The sequence below is a fragment of the Setaria viridis genome, chromosome 5 (genome assembly GCF_005286985.2).
Source record: "Setaria viridis chromosome 5, Setaria_viridis_v4.0, whole genome shotgun sequence".
Classification (NCBI taxonomy): domain Eukaryota; kingdom Viridiplantae; phylum Streptophyta; class Magnoliopsida; order Poales; family Poaceae; genus Setaria; species Setaria viridis.
This window is the reverse complement of record NC_048267.2, coordinates 38,924,798-38,946,869: the sequence shown is the minus strand read 5'-3', so window position 1 is coordinate 38,946,869 and position 22,072 is coordinate 38,924,798. Positions and strand designations below refer to the sequence as shown.

General features: G+C 45.8%; 7 protein-coding genes across 7 annotated transcripts; 3 read left to right on the top strand and 4 right to left on the bottom strand.

Moving 5' to 3' along the window:
- Nucleotides 1-732: 732 nt before the first annotated feature.
- LOC117855084 (oil body-associated protein 1A) lies at nucleotides 733-2,305 on the top strand. Its single transcript, XM_034737359.2, has 2 exons — nucleotides 733-1,823; nucleotides 1,909-2,305. Exons 1-2 carry the CDS (start codon nucleotides 995-997, stop codon nucleotides 2,088-2,090), a joined length of 1,011 nt encoding a protein of 336 aa, XP_034593250.2. The 5' UTR covers nucleotides 733-994; the 3' UTR covers nucleotides 2,091-2,305.
- A 584-nt stretch (nucleotides 2,306-2,889) lies between these two features.
- Nucleotides 2,890-3,957, bottom strand: LOC117855089 (uncharacterized). The gene has a single exon (XM_034737364.2). The coding sequence runs from the start codon at nucleotides 3,739-3,741 to the stop codon at nucleotides 3,349-3,351; it is 393 nt and encodes a 130-aa protein (XP_034593255.1). The 5' UTR covers nucleotides 3,742-3,957; the 3' UTR covers nucleotides 2,890-3,348.
- Nucleotides 3,958-4,681: 724 nt separating this feature from the next.
- LOC117855085 (proteasome subunit alpha type-3) lies at nucleotides 4,682-8,358 on the bottom strand. Its single transcript, XM_034737360.2, has 11 exons — nucleotides 8,198-8,358; nucleotides 7,664-7,813; nucleotides 7,537-7,576; nucleotides 7,354-7,437; nucleotides 6,955-7,028; nucleotides 6,789-6,875; nucleotides 6,602-6,686; nucleotides 6,356-6,402; nucleotides 5,672-5,737; nucleotides 4,998-5,088; nucleotides 4,682-4,910 (listed from the first exon to the last, which is right to left on the bottom strand). Exons 2-11 carry the CDS (start codon nucleotides 7,765-7,767, stop codon nucleotides 4,839-4,841), a joined length of 750 nt encoding a protein of 249 aa, XP_034593251.1. The 5' UTR covers nucleotides 7,768-7,813; nucleotides 8,198-8,358; the 3' UTR covers nucleotides 4,682-4,838.
- A 626-nt stretch (nucleotides 8,359-8,984) lies between these two features.
- On the bottom strand, nucleotides 8,985-11,617 carry LOC117855088 (calmodulin-3). Its single transcript, XM_034737363.2, has 3 exons — nucleotides 11,458-11,617; nucleotides 9,386-9,755; nucleotides 8,985-9,269 (listed from the first exon to the last, which is right to left on the bottom strand). The coding sequence occupies exons 1-3, from the start codon at nucleotides 11,531-11,533 to the stop codon at nucleotides 9,167-9,169; spliced, it is 549 nt and encodes a 182-aa protein (XP_034593254.1). The 5' UTR covers nucleotides 11,534-11,617; the 3' UTR covers nucleotides 8,985-9,166.
- A 451-nt stretch (nucleotides 11,618-12,068) lies between these two features.
- On the bottom strand, nucleotides 12,069-15,182 carry LOC117855083 (uncharacterized). The gene is made up of 3 exons (XM_034737358.2): nucleotides 14,703-15,182; nucleotides 12,892-13,016; nucleotides 12,069-12,813 (listed from the first exon to the last, which is right to left on the bottom strand). The coding sequence occupies exons 1-3, from the start codon at nucleotides 15,055-15,057 to the stop codon at nucleotides 12,610-12,612; spliced, it is 684 nt and encodes a 227-aa protein (XP_034593249.1). The 5' UTR covers nucleotides 15,058-15,182; the 3' UTR covers nucleotides 12,069-12,609.
- A 291-nt stretch (nucleotides 15,183-15,473) lies between these two features.
- LOC117855081 (ribonuclease III domain-containing protein RNC1, chloroplastic) lies at nucleotides 15,474-18,919 on the top strand. The gene is made up of 5 exons (XM_034737356.2): nucleotides 15,474-16,305; nucleotides 17,060-17,264; nucleotides 17,339-17,539; nucleotides 18,015-18,101; nucleotides 18,193-18,919. The coding sequence occupies exons 1-5, from the start codon at nucleotides 15,527-15,529 to the stop codon at nucleotides 18,508-18,510; spliced, it is 1,590 nt and encodes a 529-aa protein (XP_034593247.1). The 5' UTR covers nucleotides 15,474-15,526; the 3' UTR covers nucleotides 18,511-18,919.
- Nucleotides 18,920-19,137: 218 nt separating this feature from the next.
- LOC117855086 (probable U3 small nucleolar RNA-associated protein 11) lies at nucleotides 19,138-21,963 on the top strand. The gene is made up of 9 exons (XM_034737361.2): nucleotides 19,138-19,333; nucleotides 19,449-19,539; nucleotides 19,744-19,835; nucleotides 19,937-20,030; nucleotides 20,131-20,210; nucleotides 20,304-20,387; nucleotides 20,657-20,756; nucleotides 21,531-21,624; nucleotides 21,700-21,963. Exons 1-8 carry the CDS (start codon nucleotides 19,278-19,280, stop codon nucleotides 21,621-21,623), a joined length of 690 nt encoding a protein of 229 aa, XP_034593252.1. The 5' UTR covers nucleotides 19,138-19,277; the 3' UTR covers nucleotide 21,624; nucleotides 21,700-21,963.
- Nucleotides 21,964-22,072: the final 109 nt, after the last annotated feature.

The following is a 22,072-nucleotide window of genomic DNA, read 5'->3' as shown; positions in this document are numbered from 1 at the left end:
GCGTCGATCGCTGGAACGCCCTCTGGATGCTCGTTGCAGAGAGACCCTTCCCTTGGTGCGGTAATTCATCCCGGAGCTATTTTTTTCGTCCCCAAATATAATGTGAACTATTTTTAGATTTATTCTAATTTAGACTATCTCAATGACGAACTTTATACATAAACAATGAAATATATATCGTGATTTAGTACCATCAATTATTAAATAAATTTTCATGATGCAGTATTAGTAAGAACAAACAGATGACACAACGGTTCAAATAATGACGTGGTCTATCCTTATTTCTAGTTTATTTTGGACTTTTGGTTGATCCAACTAATAATAACAATTTTGAGTTTTAGATTGATAAAAAAAGAAACATTAAAAGATGTGTGAAATAATTTTGGATCGATCTTGACGTCATGCTGCACGGACAGGATAGTGCAAGAGACAGACATATGAATTTTAGACATAGGAGTTAAGTTGCGATAGGACAACTGGCTATTCGTTTAGGTGCTAGGCCTATTTTAGTGATATAACATTTCAAAACGAAGATTTATGAAATTTTAAGATGTTTATTATTTGGTTAATAAGTAATGTTGCATTTTGAAACAATGTAGATAATAGAAAAATTAGATATATCACCATTAATCTCATCATCCGATTGCTATGAGCGTATTTGATTTCTGATCATTACACGTCACCTCGAATTGCGGGATGCCAGATTAAATTACCTCTCTCTGTTTGGTTGGTTGCCACGCAAAAAAAAGTTAACCGGTTATTGGTGATTTTTTTCACCCCCATATTAAATCCCTGTATTTTTGGCTGCTACTGGCTTGATGGGGGCATTTAGTGTCCGGCGACCAAACATCCTTAAAAGATTTGAGAGAGTAGTAGCGTGTAACGGTGTCTTCGCTGCAGCTGCTGTCGCGAACTCTAGGAAATGGACTACCGGAGGCTAATTGCTTCTCAGATCGTTGAGCCTAATTGCTGAACGCTTCATCGGAGAGGGTCCATGTTTTCAAACCAAAAAAACTCTGATGACAGGGGCCAGCCGGCCAGGCACCGCCCCTTCCCTCCGCTTCCTCAGCTGCATGCTCAGCAGTCAGCAGTCTCCGCAACACAACGTGGCCACGGCCGATCTCAACACCTACGACCGCACCAGATGGATCCCCGCAGACACGTATCTCTTCCAGAGTCACACGTGTGCAGCTGCATGAGCCCAGCTCACTCCCTTTTAACAACAGCTCAACGCGCAACTGTCTCGTCGAGGAAGAGGAAAGCAGGGGAGGAGGAAGAGAGAGCTCCGATGGCGGAATCATGCCACGACGTGGAGGTTCCCGGCAAGCCGACGGAGGTTGGGACGGCGCTGCTGGAGACGGCGACGGGCACGATCCAGGGGTTCGCGCCGGTGAATCAGATCCACCAACACCTGTGTGCGTTCCACTTCTACGCCGACGACATGTCCCGGCAGGTGGAGGCGCACCACTTCTGCGCGCACCTCAACGAGGACGTCCGCCAGTGCCTCGTCTTCGACGGGCCCGGCGCCGGCGCGCGGCTCATCGGCGTGGAGTACATCGTCTCGGAGCCGGTGTTCCTGACGCTGCCCGACACCGAGAAGCCGCTGTGGCACACCCACGAGTTCGAGGTGAAGGGCGGGGTGCTCTTCATGCCGGGCGTGCCCGGGGTGGTGGAGCGCCGGGACCTGGAGAAGGTGTGCAGGACCTACGGCAAGACCGTCCACTTCTGGCAGGTGGACCGCGGCGACGCGCTCCCGCTCGGGCTCCCGCAGATCATGATGGCGCTCACGCGAGAGGGGCAGCTCCGGCAGGACCTGGCTGACTGTACGCGAGCTCTCGTAGCTTGTTGTTTTGTTTGGTGGCCTTTTTTGTGTGTTTCTGATCGGCTGCTTGTTGGAACGGCGTGCAGGTGTGGAGAAGAAGTTCGGCGTGTCGTTCCAGAAGGAGAGGGAGAACCGGGCGTACATGAGCGGGCTGGAGCACGGAATCCACCCGCTGGCGAACGCCGCCGGTAAGGGACTCAAGACCGAGATCCGTGAGGTGGACATCCCGGCGACCACGACCGCCGGCGCCGCCAGGGTCTTCACTTGATCGCCGTGGGTGGCGTGGCGAGTGGATCCGTGGATGGTGGGAGTCTGGGTAGTATAGTAGGGTAGTAGCTACTAGATGGTGCGGGTTAGTCGGTGGGTTAACAGCTTTGTGTTCGGAGTGCCTCCGTTCCTTCCAGACAAGTCTCGGACTCTGCGATCCGTGAACTGTGAATTTCGGTGTATAACATAATAATAATGGATCGTTTTGAAGTGCAAGATGTGTGAATTGGAGTGAAAAATGGACTGATACGTGTTGATTGAAGTGAAAAATGAATTAATTTTCTCTGTTGTGCAATAGTTTTCTCTGAAGCAAATCGAGAAAGGGCGAGCGCTTTTATGGCGAGGCTCCAATTGAAATACGATGGTTCCGTAAGAACATTGAAGCAACTGCAAAAGCAGTGTGCCAGTCAAATGGTTGAATGTTGAATGCAGAGTACACCAAAACCAGGCCTAAATGCATGAATGTTATCGAATGTGAAGAACAGGAATAAAAAGCTATCAAGTCTCAAGCCATCTTCACAGGAGTACAGGACACGCAGCTCGTCGTTCACATCTCGTATTGTTGTGAAAGAAGGGAAATTTGGACCAAAGTTCCGACACGAAGGAAACGGAAGATGCAGCTTCATTTCCTGTAAGATCAACGGCTAGCAGGAAAACATTGTCCTTCTATATGAAACAAGATGATTGCCGTGCGAACAATGGAATAGTAGCAGAAGGTTTCAAATTCCTTTGATGAAACCTTAAGCAGGTCTCAGGTGTCAATCACCATACACATACGTTGAGCCATACTACGAATCAAATTTACCAACAATTCATTTGATTTAGTGGCTTGAGCAGCTCTCAGATGTCAACCTGAATTCATATATGTACTTAAATATCGAACCATACAAATCGAATTTACCACCAATCTCAAATTTCTGGACAAAAGCAACCTGATCAACGGAAATGTTAGAGCGGAATTTACAACTGTTTACATGATCTCAACCTACAACATCTCACAACCAATCATCACAGCTCTGCTCCGAAGCCTAGAGCACAGACGAATCCAACAGATCTACGAAAGAATTGGGTTACCACTCTAGCCGAATCCTCCGAAAATTACGACGAAATCGTCACACGACCATTCCTCAGCGCTCGACAGCACAGCAAGAAGGCACGAACCAGCAAAAAATCGGGGAAAAGAATGAGCAGCCTTACATCCGGAGAGGGGAGCACGACTGCGGGGGAACGGGAGGGGCGGTGGGGGGCGCGCGCGCGCGTCAGAGGAAGCCGAGGAGGACGGCGGCGCCGAGCACGAAGAGCCAGACGATGTGGACGAGCAGCAGCGCCTGGCCGGAGACGGGCGCGGAGCCGGCGCCGACCTCGCAGTAGCCGCGCCGCGCGACGCGGGCCCCCGCGCAGGCCGCCTCGGGGCAGCCGCACCAGTACGTGACCCCGTCGGCGCCGCAGACCGGGTCCGGGCGGAAGCACCGCACGGGGCACAGCGCGACGTCGCCGTCCGCGTCCGCCGCGGCGCATGGGTCCCCGGGCTCCGCAGCCGCCCCCGCCGCCGTCGCCGCGGCGGGCGCCGGGGAGGAGGAGGCTAGGGTTTGCGCGAGGAGGAGCGAGAGCGTGGCGAGGAGGATGAGGTGGACGAGGCGTGAGGGCGGCATGCCGGGCGTCGCCGGCGGCCGATGGTCGCCGGCGAGGGGCGGGGCGGGAGTCACGGCGGTCTCCGGGGCGCGGGAGGACGCGGCCGCGGCGGTGGGGAAAAGGGGTGGGATTGCGGGCGCGGTGGAACCCGTCGGCGGGTTGGGAAGTTCCCGTTGGGCGTTGGCGACGCGTCGGCCGGTCGGTCGGCGACTCGGCGTGGTGGTGGGTGGGGTGGGTTGGCTTGGACTTGGCTGGACCGCGTTGGCGTTGGGTTGGCCGCCTGCTCTTGTCCCGTTTCGCCTTGCCCAAGAATAGCATTTGCCGAATTTTGGTCGCTCGTTTCCGCCGAGTTAATTAAGGCACGCGAATTGCAACGTGAAGATATATTTGTAGATTTCCATTTTTTGTAAAAAAAATACATAACTTGGAGACGTTGTGATTTTTGAAGTGTTTTTTATGGTGTTAAGGATAATTTCCATCTGTCATTCTGGAAGTTGCCAGCTGAGGAATTGAGGTAGATTGCCTCCTCTGGAAGAGAAAGCGATGGGAATTACTTTACCATGCACCGGCAAGCGATACCTTTCTTTAGTCGTGCTTTCTTCGCTTTCGCTTTCTTCTCATGGATTTCCTAAATCTTCCTTTGATTATTCAAATCTAGGCCTGGTGCGAGCTTTGTGATCACATTACCCCCCCAAAAAAAGTCTGCTAACCATATGGCAAATAGGATTATAGGAAAGGAGTGGTCATAACATCAAGAAAACAGTTGGAAGACATGCGCATTTGCCCTGGTGCGACCAAAAGTACAGCAGAAGCAACTCATCCAGGTTGAAGAGACGGCGTGGTGCTAAGTGAAGAAAACAAGTATTGTCTATGGGCAAATTCATGAAGAACGCAAGTGCCTTGATTTCACCAGAATGCAAATGCCACTGCTCGGATATCATTCGCTGTAGAGCTTCAAACTTCCACGAAAGCATAGTTCCATTAAGTACGTATGAAGTTTACAGGACACTGAAATAAAATCCGACAAATTGGCCATGTCCAGTCTGTCACCCCAAAGGGATCAAAGATTTCAACAGCACCAGAAGATGAAATAAGTTCAGACTATGGTCGGTGTTTCTTAGTCAGCATCCATTTCCTCCAGAGCTGCCTGAGCAGCAGCCTTGGCCTGCTCCAACAGATCATTTGGTACCTGTACCACAGGTGAGCAAACAAGTTTAGCTTCAAATTCACACAGAAGGATGAACAGAGGCCATTTTTCAGGTGAATATCCCAGTACCTTCTGATGCTGGCGGTTTGATTCGTCACAGACCCAGCTCAACTCCAACTCGAAAGCTTTGTCCTTTGCTTCGTCATGCACTCCATAAATTCTGCATTGGGCATACTGTGAGGATACAAATCTTGAACAGCAGTAGCATTTTCAGGTTCATTGGCATCAAATAAGCAGGAAAATATACAAGAAATTTGGCAATATCTTTAAATATCGAAGTTAAAACACCCACACCTAACTTGTTTTCACTATCATCATCATACATTAGTTGTAAACAACACCTCTACTGCAACAAAAGTGGCTTTTAAGATTGTCTATGAGAATAGTTTGCAGTATTATCACAGTAATAATACAGTGCAATCACGATATTCATAAGCAGTTCTCTAGCGATAACAGTCCTACCAGCAAACTTTTAATCTCAAAAGGTATAGTATAAAGGGAATGCACCCACAGAAGTTCCTAATGACTAAACATGGATAACTGGGTACACCCTGCCAGGCATTGTATAAATATAGAAAATCTAGAATGACATGGAGGAATGTGGAACGATGAATGAAGCCAATTAAACCAAATCAAAACAAATTACAGCAAAGCTATAGACAATAACATGCAAGGAAAAAATAAAACTAACAATTTGTGAAGTGGCAAAATTGCACTATTATGGGAAAGAAACTCAGACGTACATCTTTGCAACTTCAACAATGCCTTCCCGGCAGGTAAGCTCTGAAAGCTTCAACTTCTCTATCTCACTGCAGACAATAATTAAACACTTGGGTTTAGAATAATTCTAAGATCCATATGCTTAATAAAAGAAGTTGGAACAGAGTTACAAGAAAAATTCCAGAGGTAATTTATAAGTAAATGCAAAAACAAAGATTGTGGAACACAAAAGCTAAAGTCAATAGTTATCTCGATCAGATTATTTTAGAAGTCAATATTTTATTGGAAATAAGGGTAGATGTACATAAAATTTGAGCTCCAATTATGTACAAGAATCCTGCCAGTAGCATTTCTGGTGAACTACCAATGGCAATAAAAAGGAAGCATACGCAGGAAAGATCATTTGACAAATGTAATGGTATACTAGCTATTATATCAATACGCTAAGATTGGTTCAATGGTCCCATTCATAAAGCAGCACAAACATTGTAGCTATCAAACAGTTACTATTGAATGTTAAGATGATATTTGGATGCCACTCCTTTCTCATGTCCTTTCCTTCTCAGTAAGCTAGGTTATAATATGTGGTTTATACTACAAGGCAATAAATATTTATTGGCTATGTTTTATGTACCGGCAATTGATTGCGATAGAAGAAGAAACAAAGAGAGCATTGGTAATGAAACAAAGTAACTGAAAAAACTTACGTTTTTGCAGCCTGTCTACCCTTCCCCAATGCAGCACCGAAGTATTTCTGTTCAAGTTTGTAAAGTCAATAAACATCATGTATTTCAAATTCACAAGACTCCTAATATTTAATGGTACTAAAAACAAGTTCATCTACTGAACATGAATGCACGACTGATGGAACACATAATTCATGTAAAACCTAAGATGATGAGCCTTTGCACTTGCATTGATACAACTCTTAATGTAATACAGTAACAACTTACGTAGGAGACTCCTGAGGGCTCTATCATGTACAGCTGTGGCCCATCCCTATCATAACCTCCAAGAATAACACCACAACCAAAAGGCCTGACACAACAGAAACCAAGTTAGGATTGCCAGAAAATGTATTGAAAAACACAAGTAATGAAAACTCCAGTAATCATGGGCCACTACTGTTGAATATATTACCTCAGCCACCAGTACAGCGTGCAAAGATGAACATAACTTGCCACACGATCTGCCAATTCCTTCACAGAAATGGGTTCCCCATAGACCCTGGTGCATTACAGTTTTAGAACATAGTCTTATAAAGATGCTCATATGGTCTAATTGTCTAAAAGGACTAAGTGCTTACTTTTCGTAGCTGGCAGCTTCTGATTTGGCCCTTGAAACAATTTGCCTGCCATCTGCTGCCAAACCAGCAACAGACTGCAAATGACAATAAAGTAGTCCGTGATTACAACGCACACTTGATAAAAATAGCTAGTTCATGAACCTTTGCAACAATAGGAAAGGCATCACTGCAAGAAAAATCTCAATAGAAAAACATCTTTACTGCTTTACATCAACAATTAGTTGTATAGGAAAAAAGATAATAGAGCATGCATTTACAGTCTTGCTCCTATATTCAGTCGTTAATAGTGCATGTCAGAAGGCCAAATCAGAAATGCAATCTTGCTCCTATATTCATTCATCTTGGTTTTAATTTTTACGTCAAAACTACTATCAAATTGTAGTCAAGTAAATGCATTACCAAGCCAGAGTGCCGGTGCACTGAATGGATCCTCTGGTTGGACCCCTCCAGCATCATCTTTGAAGTTACCAGCTTCTCAACACCCTAAAGGACCAAACACAAAATCGCAATCCAGTCAAGACACAAGAGGGGCTCACCAGATTAAAAGCTGAACAGAGTAAAACTCAAAAAGCCCAATCTTACCAGGACAATGCCATCTTTGCACTTGATTCCAACAACAGTCCTATTGACAAATATCAGGGCATCACCGTAAGATCACATAGCAAAAGGGAACAAGTGAAACAAAACAGAATGGGAGGCGGAATCGAACCCGCTGTTGTCGACAGCCTTGGTGGCGTACTCGACCTGGAAGACACGGCCATCCGGAGAGAAGGTGGTAACTGACAGATCGTAACCTGTGCCTATGCTGCTCATTGTCGACTTGTTTGTGTCACCTCAACACTGCTAGTACAGATCACTCCTGTAACACAAAACCCCACAGGATTAGTTACAGCACACAGCGGTCGATTTGATGCGAGGAGGCGCAATGTTTCGTCGAAAAAAAAATCGTACTACAAACATATATCCGTATTCAGTAGTCACGCCACTCCATAAACAAATCCGCAAACCCTAAATCCGGTGGGTTGGGTGAAACATATCGGGATTCCAGGGCTCACCACAAAGGAAGGGGTAAATTCCGCAGTGAAGAACTAAACGGGGAACCAGTGCGACCAAACTAGGGTACCCTAACCGACGAAAGCACGGATCGACTAAAGCGACGGGGTGGATCTCTCCGCCACCCGCCAGTGGAGCGGGGATGGGGCGGCGGGTACGCCGATGGGCAAAGGGAGGGAGGAGCAATTACCTGGATCTGGACCGGCCGGCGAGCAAGGTGGAGCGGCGGGGGGTTCGCTGAGCTCGGCGGCTTGGGATGGGTTTGGGGAAGACGAGATCGATGAGAGAGGGGCGTGAGTAAGTGCGTCCCCTTTCTTTCTTCCGGCCCAAGCCGAGACCTACGAGACGGGCGGGCGGGGCCGAGAACACGAAGGCGATACGGTTCGTGCGTGTTACGTTCGACTGGGGCCCGACTGGACGAGTCAGGGTAACGGTCCAGATTGCGCGTGGTCCGGTTCGAGGGTTGGGATTCGTCTGGGCCGTTTCAAGTGGGCAAAGTTACCCATGGGCTCAATTTTTCGTTCTTAATCATGGTCGGTCTCTGTGTTGCTATATGTTATATGTTTCGAAGCTGTTGTGCAGAAAGATTTTTTTTTTAAAATCGAGAACGTGAAATGCACTCTTTTTCATCGAGAGTATACCGGCCCTTCATTTGTTTGTGAAAATGCAATTTTTGTAATCTGCCGTTGTTCCTGCAGGCTGCAGCCATCGAAGGCCCCTAATTCAGTTTAGACAGAGTGCTAAAATTGTCGTTTGACTTGGTCATGCCAAGCCGCGAACGTGTTTATAGGAACTGAACCTGAAATTTAGTTTAGACCCGCGCACGTGTTTTCATCCTGTTTTTTAGCTGATGTATAGCTGCTGCAGACGGGGCATGACTTTGGCCGGGGACCGGGGGGTTGCCCGGTGCACCGGCCCGCAACCAGCCAACCATCCATTGCACGAGCACGACCTGGTCGCCTCACAAGTCACACCAATGCAAGTTGCAACGCCGAGGTTGCAGTCTCGGAGTGTTATTTCTCTGGAGCGAGCATTATACACTGCGGATCGTCTGATACGTTACACAGCAGCTGCATTCACCTGCAGCGCAGTCCAGCTTCGGGCGGTTGAACGGGACATGGAACACGAGACGCGCGAAGAAGGCGATCGAGGCTGCGTTTCACAGGATGACGCATTTCTGGGGGCGCTTGCCGGCGTCGGACGTCCCCGGCTTCTTCTTGCCGCCGCGCACCGGCTTCTCCTCCGTCCTCTTGCTCCTCCGTCTGCGTAGAGATCTCATCATCCCATCAGGCAACAGCTCCATCTGTTTCCTCAGAGAGTACGTGGGAAAAAAAAAGGATACTTTTCAGAGGGTTACGTTAAATTTCAGTTCACTCACTTGGCCATCATGACCTTGACGAACTCGTCGTAGTTGATGCTCCCGTCGCCGTCGACGTCGGCCTCGCGGACCATCTCGTCGACCTCCGCGTCGGCCAGCCTCTCCCCGAGGTTGGCCATCACGTGCCGGAGCTCCGCCGCCGAGATGAAGCCGTTCTGGTCCTTGTCGAACACGCGGAACGCCTCCCTGAGCTCCTCCTCCGAGTCGCTGTCCCTCATCTTTCGCGCCATCAGCCCCAGGAACTCCGGGAAGTCCACGGTGCCGTTGCCGTCGGAGTCCACCTCCGTGATCATGTCCTGCAGCTCCGCCTCCGTCGGGTTCTGACCCAGGGAACGCATCACCGCTCCAAGCTCCTTGGTGGTGATGCAGCCTGCCGCCAAGTTAAATATATTAGGCCACGACCGAGCTCATTAGCCATTACAAAGAGATGAGATTAAATTGAGGCATTATTACCCAAAGCAAAGTACAGTAAATGAAAATGAAGGCGACAGGGAAATGGAATATTGTTCTTCAGTAAAAAGTTTTAAATCTCCCGCTATAGTTCCACTATCGTCTGCTCTAGCTTGAATTCAAGGTAGGGTGCAGCTATTTGCACTTATGTACAATTTAGCCGCTATAGTCTGCTATAGCCCGATTAGCTCCACTATTAGCTATTTTATAGTGCTGCCGCTAAACCCCTTAGCCGCTTTAAAACAACTAAACCACCGTTTCGCTCCTAACCACAATTCTGATCCTACCTTTCAGAGATCTTAGCAGTCTATTGCTAGTAGCACAATTCAGACTCAAAACGAAAGAAACGCTCAGCGTAGTCACACAGAATAGGCCGTTTCCATCAACCAGGCAACATGATAATTAATTGCTACTAGTATGCAACAATTTGATTAAGAGTTAATTGCATCTTATCCCATCATGACAACACGGAGGATATGGTATTGTCCATGTTTTATCACACACCCAAATTAAACTAACTGATCTCATTTTATGTGCTAAATTGTTGACCAGATTATCACAGATCTAGATAAAATGTTCTTAAAAAGGAACATATGTGTATTGAACACTACATACGCATTCCGTAGGCACTTTCAGTAAAGAAGAAAAAAAGAATCGATGGATTGCCGACAACAGAAAAACACATCCCGGGCTTCAAAGTTCAACTTTGTTTGAGATTACACCATAAACCTTTGAGTAATCTAAAAAAGGAATTAACATTGCATATTGAAGTAAATAGCAGTGGGAGCATTTTTGGATAGTCAGAATATACTTAAGAATACATTGATGACTAGTCCACTGTTCTACCATCAATTAACTACAAGTGTTGTACGTTCTATTGTATGCCAACATGGCTCGCCGGTTCATGTTAGGTTCCAATTCTCTTCCAACATCACTTTATTCTTCAACCTTTTTTCCTGTTCGTGATATGAGAGAATCAGAATCTGGTTCCACGGATCAAGTAACAAAGTAAACCTTATTGCTTCCCTATACAGCTATTCAACACCGCGTAGCTACTGACAACTAAGATCGTATCTCGACGAACTTAGAAAGCTCTTAGATCTGCTGGAAATGCTCTTAGAGCATATCTCTCCAGGTTCGAGAAAAAAACCCGACTAAGTTCTAAAAGAATCTGTTTACCACTTTACCTTAGATGAAAAGCATGGCATTCACCATTAGCAGAATACTGTTACAAAATCAGTATGACTAACAAAAATGAAAAAAAATGCAACACGATCGATCGTCCTCACTTCCACGTATTGATCTTTACCGTCATTACTAGCCAATCCGCTATTTGATTTCGTGGTCTGATCGCTATGCCTAGCACCCGTGCATCAAGAACACTGAACTAGATAAAACAAGAGCTTTGGACACTAATCCTAAGCCCGAGGCGCATAATAGATCTAGCATGAAACAGCCATAGCCGGCCAGCGCCCCATCGGATGGAAACCAATAGGACTATAGGAGGACGAGGAGTGGGCTGGATCAGGCGATAAAAAAAATAGCTCGATCGGTGTGGCCGTGAGAGGTAAGTCAGGGGAAGTAAAGGATCGGAGAGCAGGGAGAGGGGAGGAGATTGATACCGTCGCCATCCTTGTCGAAGAGGCTGAAGGCCTCCTTGAACTCTGCAATCTGGTCGTCGCTGAGCTGGTCCGCCATGGCGATGAAGCTTCGAGAGGACGAGGGAAGCAGAAGCAGGGAAGGAGGCTACGGGCGCGCGTTAATGGCTACTGGCGTGCGCGAGCTGGGGTTTTATTCGGAAGAAGGGCCCCACCTAGCAGCAGTAGACGATTGGGTATTCAACTGTAGTCTGTGGGCCGTGGTGGCAGAATCTGGTTCTTCACCTTCCACTCTACTAAAAAAATATTTCTTCCATTCAAGGACTTTTTCTTTATTATCCCCTCAAAACAAAGAAATTATATCCTAAGCTGCATATTGCTTGAGAATATCTGTGTTCTAGGACAAGTGTGTGTGGAATGTTGGTCTCGTACAATACCACGTAGGATATTTGGTGATATGAAGAGTGAGAGCGCACGAGGTGAGAGAAAAATGTTTGTTTTTCGCAAAACAACAGCCTCAAGCTATATTTAGGGCCATGCAAGATGCCACTACCATATAACTCATTATATTTTTTATGCGCACAAATTAAGCAAGATGAAAAGATGATGACGATTGTCGAAAGCCACGATGCATATTGAGCAGGGCAAACAGCGCACAATCATTGATTCATCAACGAAATCACATCACAGATTCATGCCAGCAGCACGAGCATCCTTGTCCTTTGTGATTACAAAAGGCTATTACACATCTTTACCCTGCATACTATTACTATCTACTCAATGACAGCGGAAAACTGAAAAGGAATAAATGTAGCTCAAGTAGCAGCCAAACTGAACCTCGAAGAGATTGTCTATTTTCCAGTGAATCTCCAAACAGAAAGTTAGCAACCACCATTTAAGAAAGCTGATCATAATGAGATACCGGGGGATCATACTCAGCAGAGGAAAAAAGTTATAAAAATAACCCTTGCTACCGAAACGAATGCCATGATAGCCAAAAGAACAAATAGCCAACTGCTTTCGTCCTAGCAACTATACATGAATATCTGACCGTAGAATGAACTATGATTGTACCAAAATGATTTTTTCCACCAAGTTGCTTTCCGTTTCTACTTTCTACCCATCATATCTGGACAGACAATTGCTCACCATCGGATTATACAAACAATGTGTGTGTCATAGATCTTTCCAGACCTTGTAGTCAGTATTTGAGCTGTTAGGATTTATCAGTGTATCCTGACATCCAATGAAGAAGGTAGGTTGCACATCCATATTGATCAAGGCATGCGCAGTCGATCTTGTACTTGCAACAATGCCGACCTCGTCAGCTGCAATTATGGCCTCTCCATATCCCTTATCTTTTACGTCAGCATTTTCTAACTGTTGATTATGGGAAACAAACATTCAAAACTGGAAGACATACAATTCTCAGGAATTGCAAAAGGGGAAGATCATTACCCTGAATTTTGTCTTTGCACCCCAGATGACGAATGTCTCATTGCACGTATGGTGACGATGATTGCCACGCAAACCACCTGGCTGGATCTGTCCTACGTGCAGCGATAAACAAGCAAATGCACCACCTAAAAATTGACATCAATAGTGTCTATCAAAGGATTCAACAAAATTATCTATGTTTTATTCACATATATGCTCCTTTAAGCACATTCCATGCGATCATAAACAGCATAACTATTAAGTGAGTAGACAGGTCTTTCGCTGAAATTAAATATGCATTCGCCCATGATAATCATGAAGAAAAAAACGGACCTCCGCAGCTACTGGATGAACATTAAGTGAATTTTCTAAATTCCAATACATGGATAGTCATAGTGGCTTTCCAAAATGAAAAGGCTCCACAAGTTCTTTAATTGATTGATGCCTCAACTATCCTAAGGGAATTTGGTTCCACACTTTTTCTACACTTGTGGAAGATTGATATCTACGTTTAACTTCAACAAAATCTCTAATATAATCAATAGAAATATTCAGAATAAGCATTTAACAGAAGTCAAGTTGAGCTGAACATAGTTGCCTCCAAGATTATGAGCTAAGCTTTTTGGAGTGATGGATGTTGTCGGTTTATACAAGGAACTTGTTCTGACTACCAATCATGCACGGGAGAAAAGTCTCAAGTTTGACACAGTAGTAAGCAGTAACAAACAATATTAGCGCATTTGATGGCCCTCCGCTTGGCCAAAAAAATGACATCAAGAGATAGCACAAACTAATATGAGGAAAGCATAAATGAAACAGAAGAAAATACATTGTATAGAAAAATGTTCTTCAACTTGGTTAGCTAAAACAATCAAGTTCTGGTTACTAAATCTTTACGGCATAATTTCTCTTTTTCTTCACTTCCTCACTTAGGTCTAAAGGATGCAAACCAGTATTCAATAGGACAAATAGGGCACTTGAGGGCAAAGCAAACAGATATATTTAATTCTGAGTAAATGTTTCTAATTAGTTGCATGTCAAATAAGCAACTCACATATCCGTTGGTCCAATAATGTGCACATTATATTCTCAATAACTAGTATAAAATTGATGAGATGGAAAGGGTTCAAGGCAGTCTCCAGAACATCTATACGGAACACAGTGTACCATGTGGACAGTATGGCAACTGACATAAAAATCCCTTCAGTTAGGACCATGCCTACAACTGAGTTAGGACATCCATAGGCAATCCAACTGATTTGAAATTTGGATATCAGCGCAATGCAATTAGAATGGGATTTGATGGCATTATAGCATCCAAAAAACGAATGGGATTCGATGGCATTATAGCAGCCAAAAACCATGCTAGAAGTCTAAAACTAAGGTTCAGCAATTGATTTCATGTGCTCCCTCAAAATACAAGTTCAAAAGCTGAATAGTGTACTGCCAATATCCTTGTTTTATGAGCGACATAGCAAAGAGGCTCCGGAAGGTTCAAAACCACACATGATATCTCTGTTAGCTGCAAGTTTCAATAGCCTCATGATCAGAAATCAGTTCTTCCTTTCACCACTAAATACCAAAGAATAAACATGAACTCGTTTTGCAGAAAAGTGGTATCTATTCCAATTATAATCCAGCCAGATCGACTTCAATTGTAATCCAATTTACTGCATTCAATCACATTATCCATCACTCGTTACCAAATCAGCAGGAGGCGATTTGCCTCATCACCAATCTAATCGCTGTCCTCAGACTGTAACACACACTGGAGCGCACCTCCAAACAAAAAAACACAGGAGCAAGGGGGCTTCAGTCGAGGGGGAGCTCACCTGGAAGGCCGGCGTCGCGGGCTGCGGCGACGGGGTCGAGCAGCCACCCGCGCCCGTCGCGGGCGATGGGGGTGGGGTGAAGCTCGGCGGGGAAGCGGACGAGGTTGGCCTGGGGTTCGTGCACGACGGCGGGGCGGCCTCCGAGCGACGGGGGCGGGGAGGGGCGGTGGAAGCGGAGCGAGAGCCAGGTGAGGAGGACGAAGAGGGAAAGGAGGAACGGGAAGGACGCCGGCCGCTTCAGGAAATGCAGCAGCGACGACCCCAGGGAGGAGTGCGGCGGCAGTGGGGTGGTGGTGGGGAGAGGCGGCGGTTGGGTCTGGATGTGCAGCGCGATAGCTCTCCTTGGGTTCGCCATGGACGGACGCCGCCCGGTGGATCGGCGGTGGCGGTGGCGAACTGCTGGTGGAATGGGGAAGACGGGGAGGAGTGCGGCGGCCGCAAAGGGCTCAGCCCACGGGTGCAGCTGGGGCCCAGGGAGGCTAACTATTGGGCTGAAATGAATTATTATCCACGATCCGTTTACGGTGTGTAATTTGGGCCGCAGATATACGGCGGAAAGGTCCGTTGGTCCTGGGATGGACGGCCCAGATGCGCACTCTCCTTTGCCATCACACTGCAGCAGTGGTGTGCTTTGCCACGTCATTTCGAAGGCTAGCTCGAGATATTTTTTCCCAGAGCGCTCCCTGATCCAAGCCATCACAGCCATCGATCGCAAAACGGACAGCTCGTATTTCTCCTCCGCTTATCCTCTTCCTCCTCTTCCCCAGCCCCAATTCCCCCGCAAAACCCCAGCCGGAGCTCGCGGTCGCCGGTCGCCACCACCAATGGCGCCACCCGCCATGGCGTTCCAAGTCCTCACCCTCACGCCACTCCCCCTCTCTCTCCCCAGCTCGAACCGCCGATTTCGCGTCCGCGTCCTCGCCGTCGCGGCCGACCAGACCCCTCCGCCGCCGCCGGTGCCCCCTTCGGAGCCGGCGAACAGCCCTAGCCGCCTCCTCCGGGAGCTCGCGCAGCGGAAGAAGGCCGTATCCCCCAAGAAGAAGCACCCGCCGCGCCGGTTCATCCTCAAGCCTCCGCTCGACGACGAGCGCCTCACCCGGCGTTTCCTCAGCAGCCCGCAGTTGTCACTCAAGGCGCTCCCGCTGCTCTCCTCATGCCTCCCCTCCGCGCCGCTCTCCACCGCCGACAGGACCTGGATGGACGAGTACCTCCTCGAGGCCAAGCAGGCGCTCGGGTACCCGCTCGCGCCCTCGGAGACGCTCGGCGAAGGTGATGACTGCCCCGCCCGTCATTTCGATGTGCTGCTCTACCTCGCGTTCCAGCATCTGGACCCCTCCTGCGAGCGCACGCGGACGCGGCACGTCCGGAACGGCCACTCCAGGCTCTGGTTCCTGGGCCAGTACGTCCTGGAGCTCGCGTTCTGTGAGTTCTTCTTGCAGAGGTACCCCAGGGAATCACCCGGGCCGATGAGGGAGCGGGTGTTCGCTCTGATTGGGAAGAAGGTGTTGCCCAAATGGCTCAAGGCGGCCAGCCTGCACAACTTGGTGTTCCCTTATGATGATTTGGATAAGATGATACGCAAGGACCGGGAGCCGCCATCCAAGTGAGTGTTCTGTCTTCTTATCCATTTACTGAAAGTGTGGGTTTCTTTGTTATGCTGAAAATGTGCTACTGGAAGCATAGAAATTGGAATCTTGTATCTGACTATAAGCTAAGATAATTTGATTTGTTACTGGTCGGTGTGTGCATGATGAAGCAGCCATATTTTTTCTGAGTAGTTACATTGCGATTTACAGGAGACAACAATATTAGTGGTAAAGATTTGAGTGAGATTGGGCTTAGCTACACCCACCTAAAAAATACAGTCGTGCATCTTCAAAATTAGTGAAAACAATATCCTGATAGCTGTATCTTGTCAGTGCTTTATGTCTTGTTAACCTCTTTACAAATTGGTAATCGACTTTCTGAATGTATTTTGTTAGCTTTGAAGCATGGTAGCATGAACAGGAGGATGAAAAGGATTAGTCATTTCCCCTCTGTGTCACTGTATAATTCAGTGTTACCTGTCCAATACTATGTCTGCAGCCTTCATGGTGGAGCTGTCTCTATGCATGCCTAAATGTTATAATACTAATACACTATTTGCTATATTCCATCCCTTATAGTGTATTGCTATGTACTCTTTCCACTATAGAAAACGGAGTACCATGAGAATATGGAGCTCATAGTCTTATCTTCACATCTTCACGCTGATTCCATGCATTGTATTGCACATTCTTTATGAGTTTAGGATTTCTTACCGCAATCTGCGTTGCTTGTTTGAGTACATTTTATTAAAATGTCTATTTGTGTCTCAGGGCTGTATTCTGGGCATTATTTGGGGCTATATATTTGTGCTTTGGGATGCCCGAAGTCTATCGAGTCCTTTTTGAGGCATTTGGGATGGACCCTGATGATGAGAGCTGTCAGCCAAAATTGAGGCGCCAACTAGAAGATGTTGATTATGTCTCAGTGGAGTTTGAAAAGAGACAACTCACATGGCAGGATGTTGCTGCCTACAGGGTAATGGCTCTTACAATTGTTGGTTCCTTATCATCACCCTTTACTTTGTTCTTGAATTGTTAAATTTCATGCAGCCACCACCAGATGCCCTTTTCGCTCATCCGAGGCTTTTCCGAGCTTGTGTGCCACCAGGCATGCATCGTTTCAGAGGAAACATTTGGGATTTTGACAGTAGACCCAAGGTCATGAACACCCTAGGATATCCCTTGCCCATGAATGACAGAATTCCTGAAATCACAGAAGCAAGGAATATAGAGCTTGGACTTGGTCTACAGGTAATTTGATGTTCCTAGTCCATATTTTTTTCTTCCCTTGTGTCATTCCTTTCACGTTCCTTTGACTATGTGCAAAGCATGTCTGCAAACTCTGTTTCCTGCAACAATTAACATGAACCATAAATCAGAAAAGGAAATCAAAAGGCTGATAATTCTTGAGCATCGAGTGGAAGATGTTGCTGTTCTGTAGACTGTAGTAAACAAATGGTTCTCCATATTCTCTTCATAAAATAGAATAGAGAAACCTGCCTGGCCACTTCAATTAGTGTGTTGTTTTCAAGAGAAAAATTACGAATTCTAGTGTCACAGCTCAGTTCACAGATAAGCTCTGTAGTACCTAGTAACTAAGAGAGCTATGTTTAGATTTCATTTGCAAGGAAGAATTATGTCAAAATTTAATTATTTAATATGTGTTGTTTACACTAATTTTGCAATATGAGAAGTGATACCATCATGGTGACTTGTTTTCTTGCAGCTCTGCTTTTTGCACCCGTCAAAACATAAGTTTGAGCATCCAAGATTCTGTTTTGAGCGACTCGAATATGTTGGCCAGAAGATTCAGGTATGTTGTGTCTTCTTATAACGTTTGCAGCATCTTACCGCTGTCCAATGGGCCAACGTCATACTGAAGATCTGAGCATCTTTGTTGCCAGGATCTTGTGCTGGCTGAGAGGCTGCTCATGAAGCATCTAGATGCACCAGGCAGGTGGTTGGCGGAGAAGCATAGGAGGATGTTGATGAACAAGTATTGCGGACGATACCTGCGGGACAAGCACCTGCACCACTACGTTATCTATGGGGAATCGGTGCAAGAGAAATTTGAACACAACCGACGTCTCAGGAATCCTTCAACAACCTCTGTCCAGCAAGCGTTACACGGGCTTGCATACTGCGTGTATGGCAAACCTGACGTGCGGCGCTTGATGTTTGAGGTGTTTGACTTCGAACAGGTTCAGCCGAAAGCAGTATGAGGATGGTCGCCATGGTATTGATGCCGAGTTGCTGACCAACAACACCGCCAGTGGCAGGGGTAAAAATACTGCAGCCTCAACAGGAGATCTTTCCATTCTGAAGCCTGAGACTCGAGCTGGGAGCCTAGAACGGCAGATGAGCCAGTGGGGATCTGGTCTCCTGAGCTGAATCCGTCACTTCCCAGCCAATTGTCCGTCTGAGATGGTTAGAATAGAGATGTTGCGAATCGACTGCAGCATTTTGGAGTTGCAGCTTTGAAAATTGGTTGTAAAATATTATTTGATCAGGAATGCAAATAGGAGCAGCATCAGCAACATGACAGATTCGTTTCCTGTCAGAATTTTAATTTGTAACCGAGAAGCAGAGCGCAGAGAGAAGGATAATACACGCATACAGTTTCATCGGCCATTTTTTGTGCGTGTATTTATGCAGATAATTCAGTTGCGGCTATGATTTATTTCGTCACCAAACTGAACTGTCATTTTATTGGAAGACTTTTTTTGTGGTTTTTTGAAAGGAATAGAAAATTCCATTAAACCATGGACACATCGAGATTTGTGAATTGAGCGAACGGCTCGCGCAGTGTAAAAAGGACCAATAGACATACAAATGGGCCTTTAATGGGCCGGTTCAGACCGTAACCCAAAGCCAAACCCCCCGAACCCTAGCTCGGCTGCGGCTGATTCCTCCCCGGCAGCTCTTCCCCCAAATCCTCTCCTCCGCCGATCCCTCGTGCTCCATCGGAAGCAACAGGAGAGAGAGGAAGATGTCGTCGCTGCGGAACGCGATTCCGCGGCGGGCTCACAAGGAGCGTGCACAGCCGTAAGTTTCTCCGCCCGCAGATGCTCCCTATTTTGTAATTCGAATTTGAGCGGCATGGCGCCGCCGTCCGTCGAAATTTGGGAGCTGAATTGGGGGTCTGGGTGGGGTTTTGCAGGGAGGCGAGGAAAAAGTTTGGGATTCTTGAGAAGCACAAGGACTATGTCGTCCGGGCGACAGCTTACCACCGCAAGGAGAAAATTATCGCGGTATTGCTTCTTTTTATGCTTGTGTCTAGTGCTTAGGAAGTGGAGAATTTGCGTGTTGTATCAGGTTTAGATACCTTTAGCATGTTATTAGCTGTTTAAATATCTGCAGCTTTAGTCTACTCTCTACTGTACTTATGGTAGTTCATGGTTAAGATGCTGTAACTGTCATCATCTAAGGTGCCTGTTGTTTGTGATTGATTGCAGAAACTGAGGGAGAAGGCAGCATTCAGGAATCCAGATGAGTTCTACTTTAAGATGATCAACAATAGGACTGTTGGTGGAGTTCATAGGCCAAAGTATGTACAATGCAGTCCCTCTGCCCTCGGTCAGACTCACTATTGTAAAGGTTTGGTCTGGACCTATGTTTCAATTTTGACTTTGCTGTACGTTTTGTTAGGCCTGAAGATAATAAGTATACCGAAGAGGAACTTCTATTGTTGAAAAATAAAGATATGGGATATATCTTTCAGAGTATTCAAAGTGAAAAAAAGGTTTGTGATGACTTCTATAGTATTCATAGCAAATAACTACAGTTTTGTTCTTGTTGCTGAAGCTGTATTCTGTTTTAATTTGGATGGGACCACTTCATAGAAAATCGAGAAGTTAAGCTCAACACTTCATGAATTGGATACCAAGCGTCCAAACAAGCATGTTTATTTTGCTGAAGACAGGTATAATTAATGTGTTCGTTTTGCTTACCATTTTGGAATTGTCTGCTATTTAAGCTTGTGTCAGTATTGAGATGGCTTGCTCTTTTGTATCAGAGAAGAAGCCAAAGAAATACGATCCAGGATAGGAGAAAGCAGCAACATGCCTAGTTTTGACAACATCCCTTCTCGTATAAAGAAGTAATACACACTTCTCTTTTTAATAGGGCATATGTGTTACACTGTTACCTTTATAGCTGCACTTACTTGCATCATGCTTATGGAGAGTCATTTTTCACTTTTTAGTCCGTCTTATTCATATTTGTGTCCATTTAACCAGTAAACTAATCAGTTGTCATATTCTATATGTGACATGGGATTATGATATTGTGCAGTTTATTTCATTGACGGCTACATGGTAGACTTATCTGCTCTTGTCTAATACTTGCCTTTTCCCCTCACCCCTCTAGGAAAACAGCTTCTTCATACAGGGAGTTAGATGAGAGGAAGCAGAGGCTTCAAAAGCTTGAGAAATTGTATGGAGACATGGCCTTGCAAAAAGAATTGAAGGTATTGCATCAGTTATATTTTGAATTTTTAGTTTGCTTGAGTTTTACTTTTTAAGGGTTTAATTGAAACAATATGTGACCGGGTTGATGCTACCAGTCAATTTGGAACTAAAATTCTTTAGTATCAGTAGAATGTAACCTTCCTTTAGTTGGTGGTAGCCACAAGTCTGACAAAATGCTATTGGTGTATTATGATCTAAGTTGCTCACTCAGTCACTCAACTCGCTTGGGAAAGAAATGATAATTCTGTAGAGGCTGGCTGAATGATTTGCTACTAGGTTACTAGTTTTAGTCTTAGCTCCATTTTCCAGCATGTTTCTGAAAGGAACTTTCACTATCATATGGGCTTTGTTTTCAAGTCACTGGCAGCCTCAAGTTACCATGAATAGACCAAAAAATCTAGTTGCTCACTCTGCTAGATCAAAGGGAACAAAAACAACGCAATGAATGTCAGTTGGAATTTGGCTTTTTTCCATCTTAACATGGCAATGGTTGTTGCTGTATGTACTTTTGTGCTCTGTTGAATAAATTTCATATTCTGTCTTTACAAGTAAAATAAAATTTGAACTCCAGTCAATCAGTTGGTCTCTTTCATATTTTGGGCTTTGGCAGCTGTTTGCCTAAACTGGCCTATTTTGGGATCTATAAACCAACTACTTTGGGTCAATTTACAGGCAGCTTGTGATGGTTCTTGAAATGTTGTTTGCTACTTATTTAGAATGTGCAGAAATATTTGTACTGTTTCACTCTTCACGACTTATCTAATACTTGGCAGAAACCTGGACACAAGAGGAAACTCCGTGAAGATGAGACAGTGAATCCAACATCACAGCCTGTTTATAAGTGGCGAGCACAAAGGAAGCGGTGAGGTAATAATGTGCCCACAACCCTTTCTGTTGTGTTGACCTATTAATTTTTGCTTACCCTCATTCTTCAAACTTCAGATGATATGAATGATTGACAAAGGGAGAAAAAGTGAAGTACTGCAACTGGCGGTAAAATGGAAACTAAAACACTTGGAAACTGGCGGTTGGACAGCTCTTCTTGAATCCTAAAATACTTGCCTGTATTCTTAGCCCTCTGCAAGAGCTACTAGATCTCTTTGTTAAATTGTCGGGCAAACAGAAGTAGGATATGCTGTAAGAGTAACTTTGATATATATGAGGAATTGGATTCTGTATGGTTCAATTCAATGGGCCATGTCTTCATTCATTGTTCTTTATTCTGCGGTGCTGCCAAATTTGCACGTTTGAACTGTAGTTTCTTGACCTGTATTTGGAGATCAGCAAGCAACGCAGAGGCAATACTACCTAATTG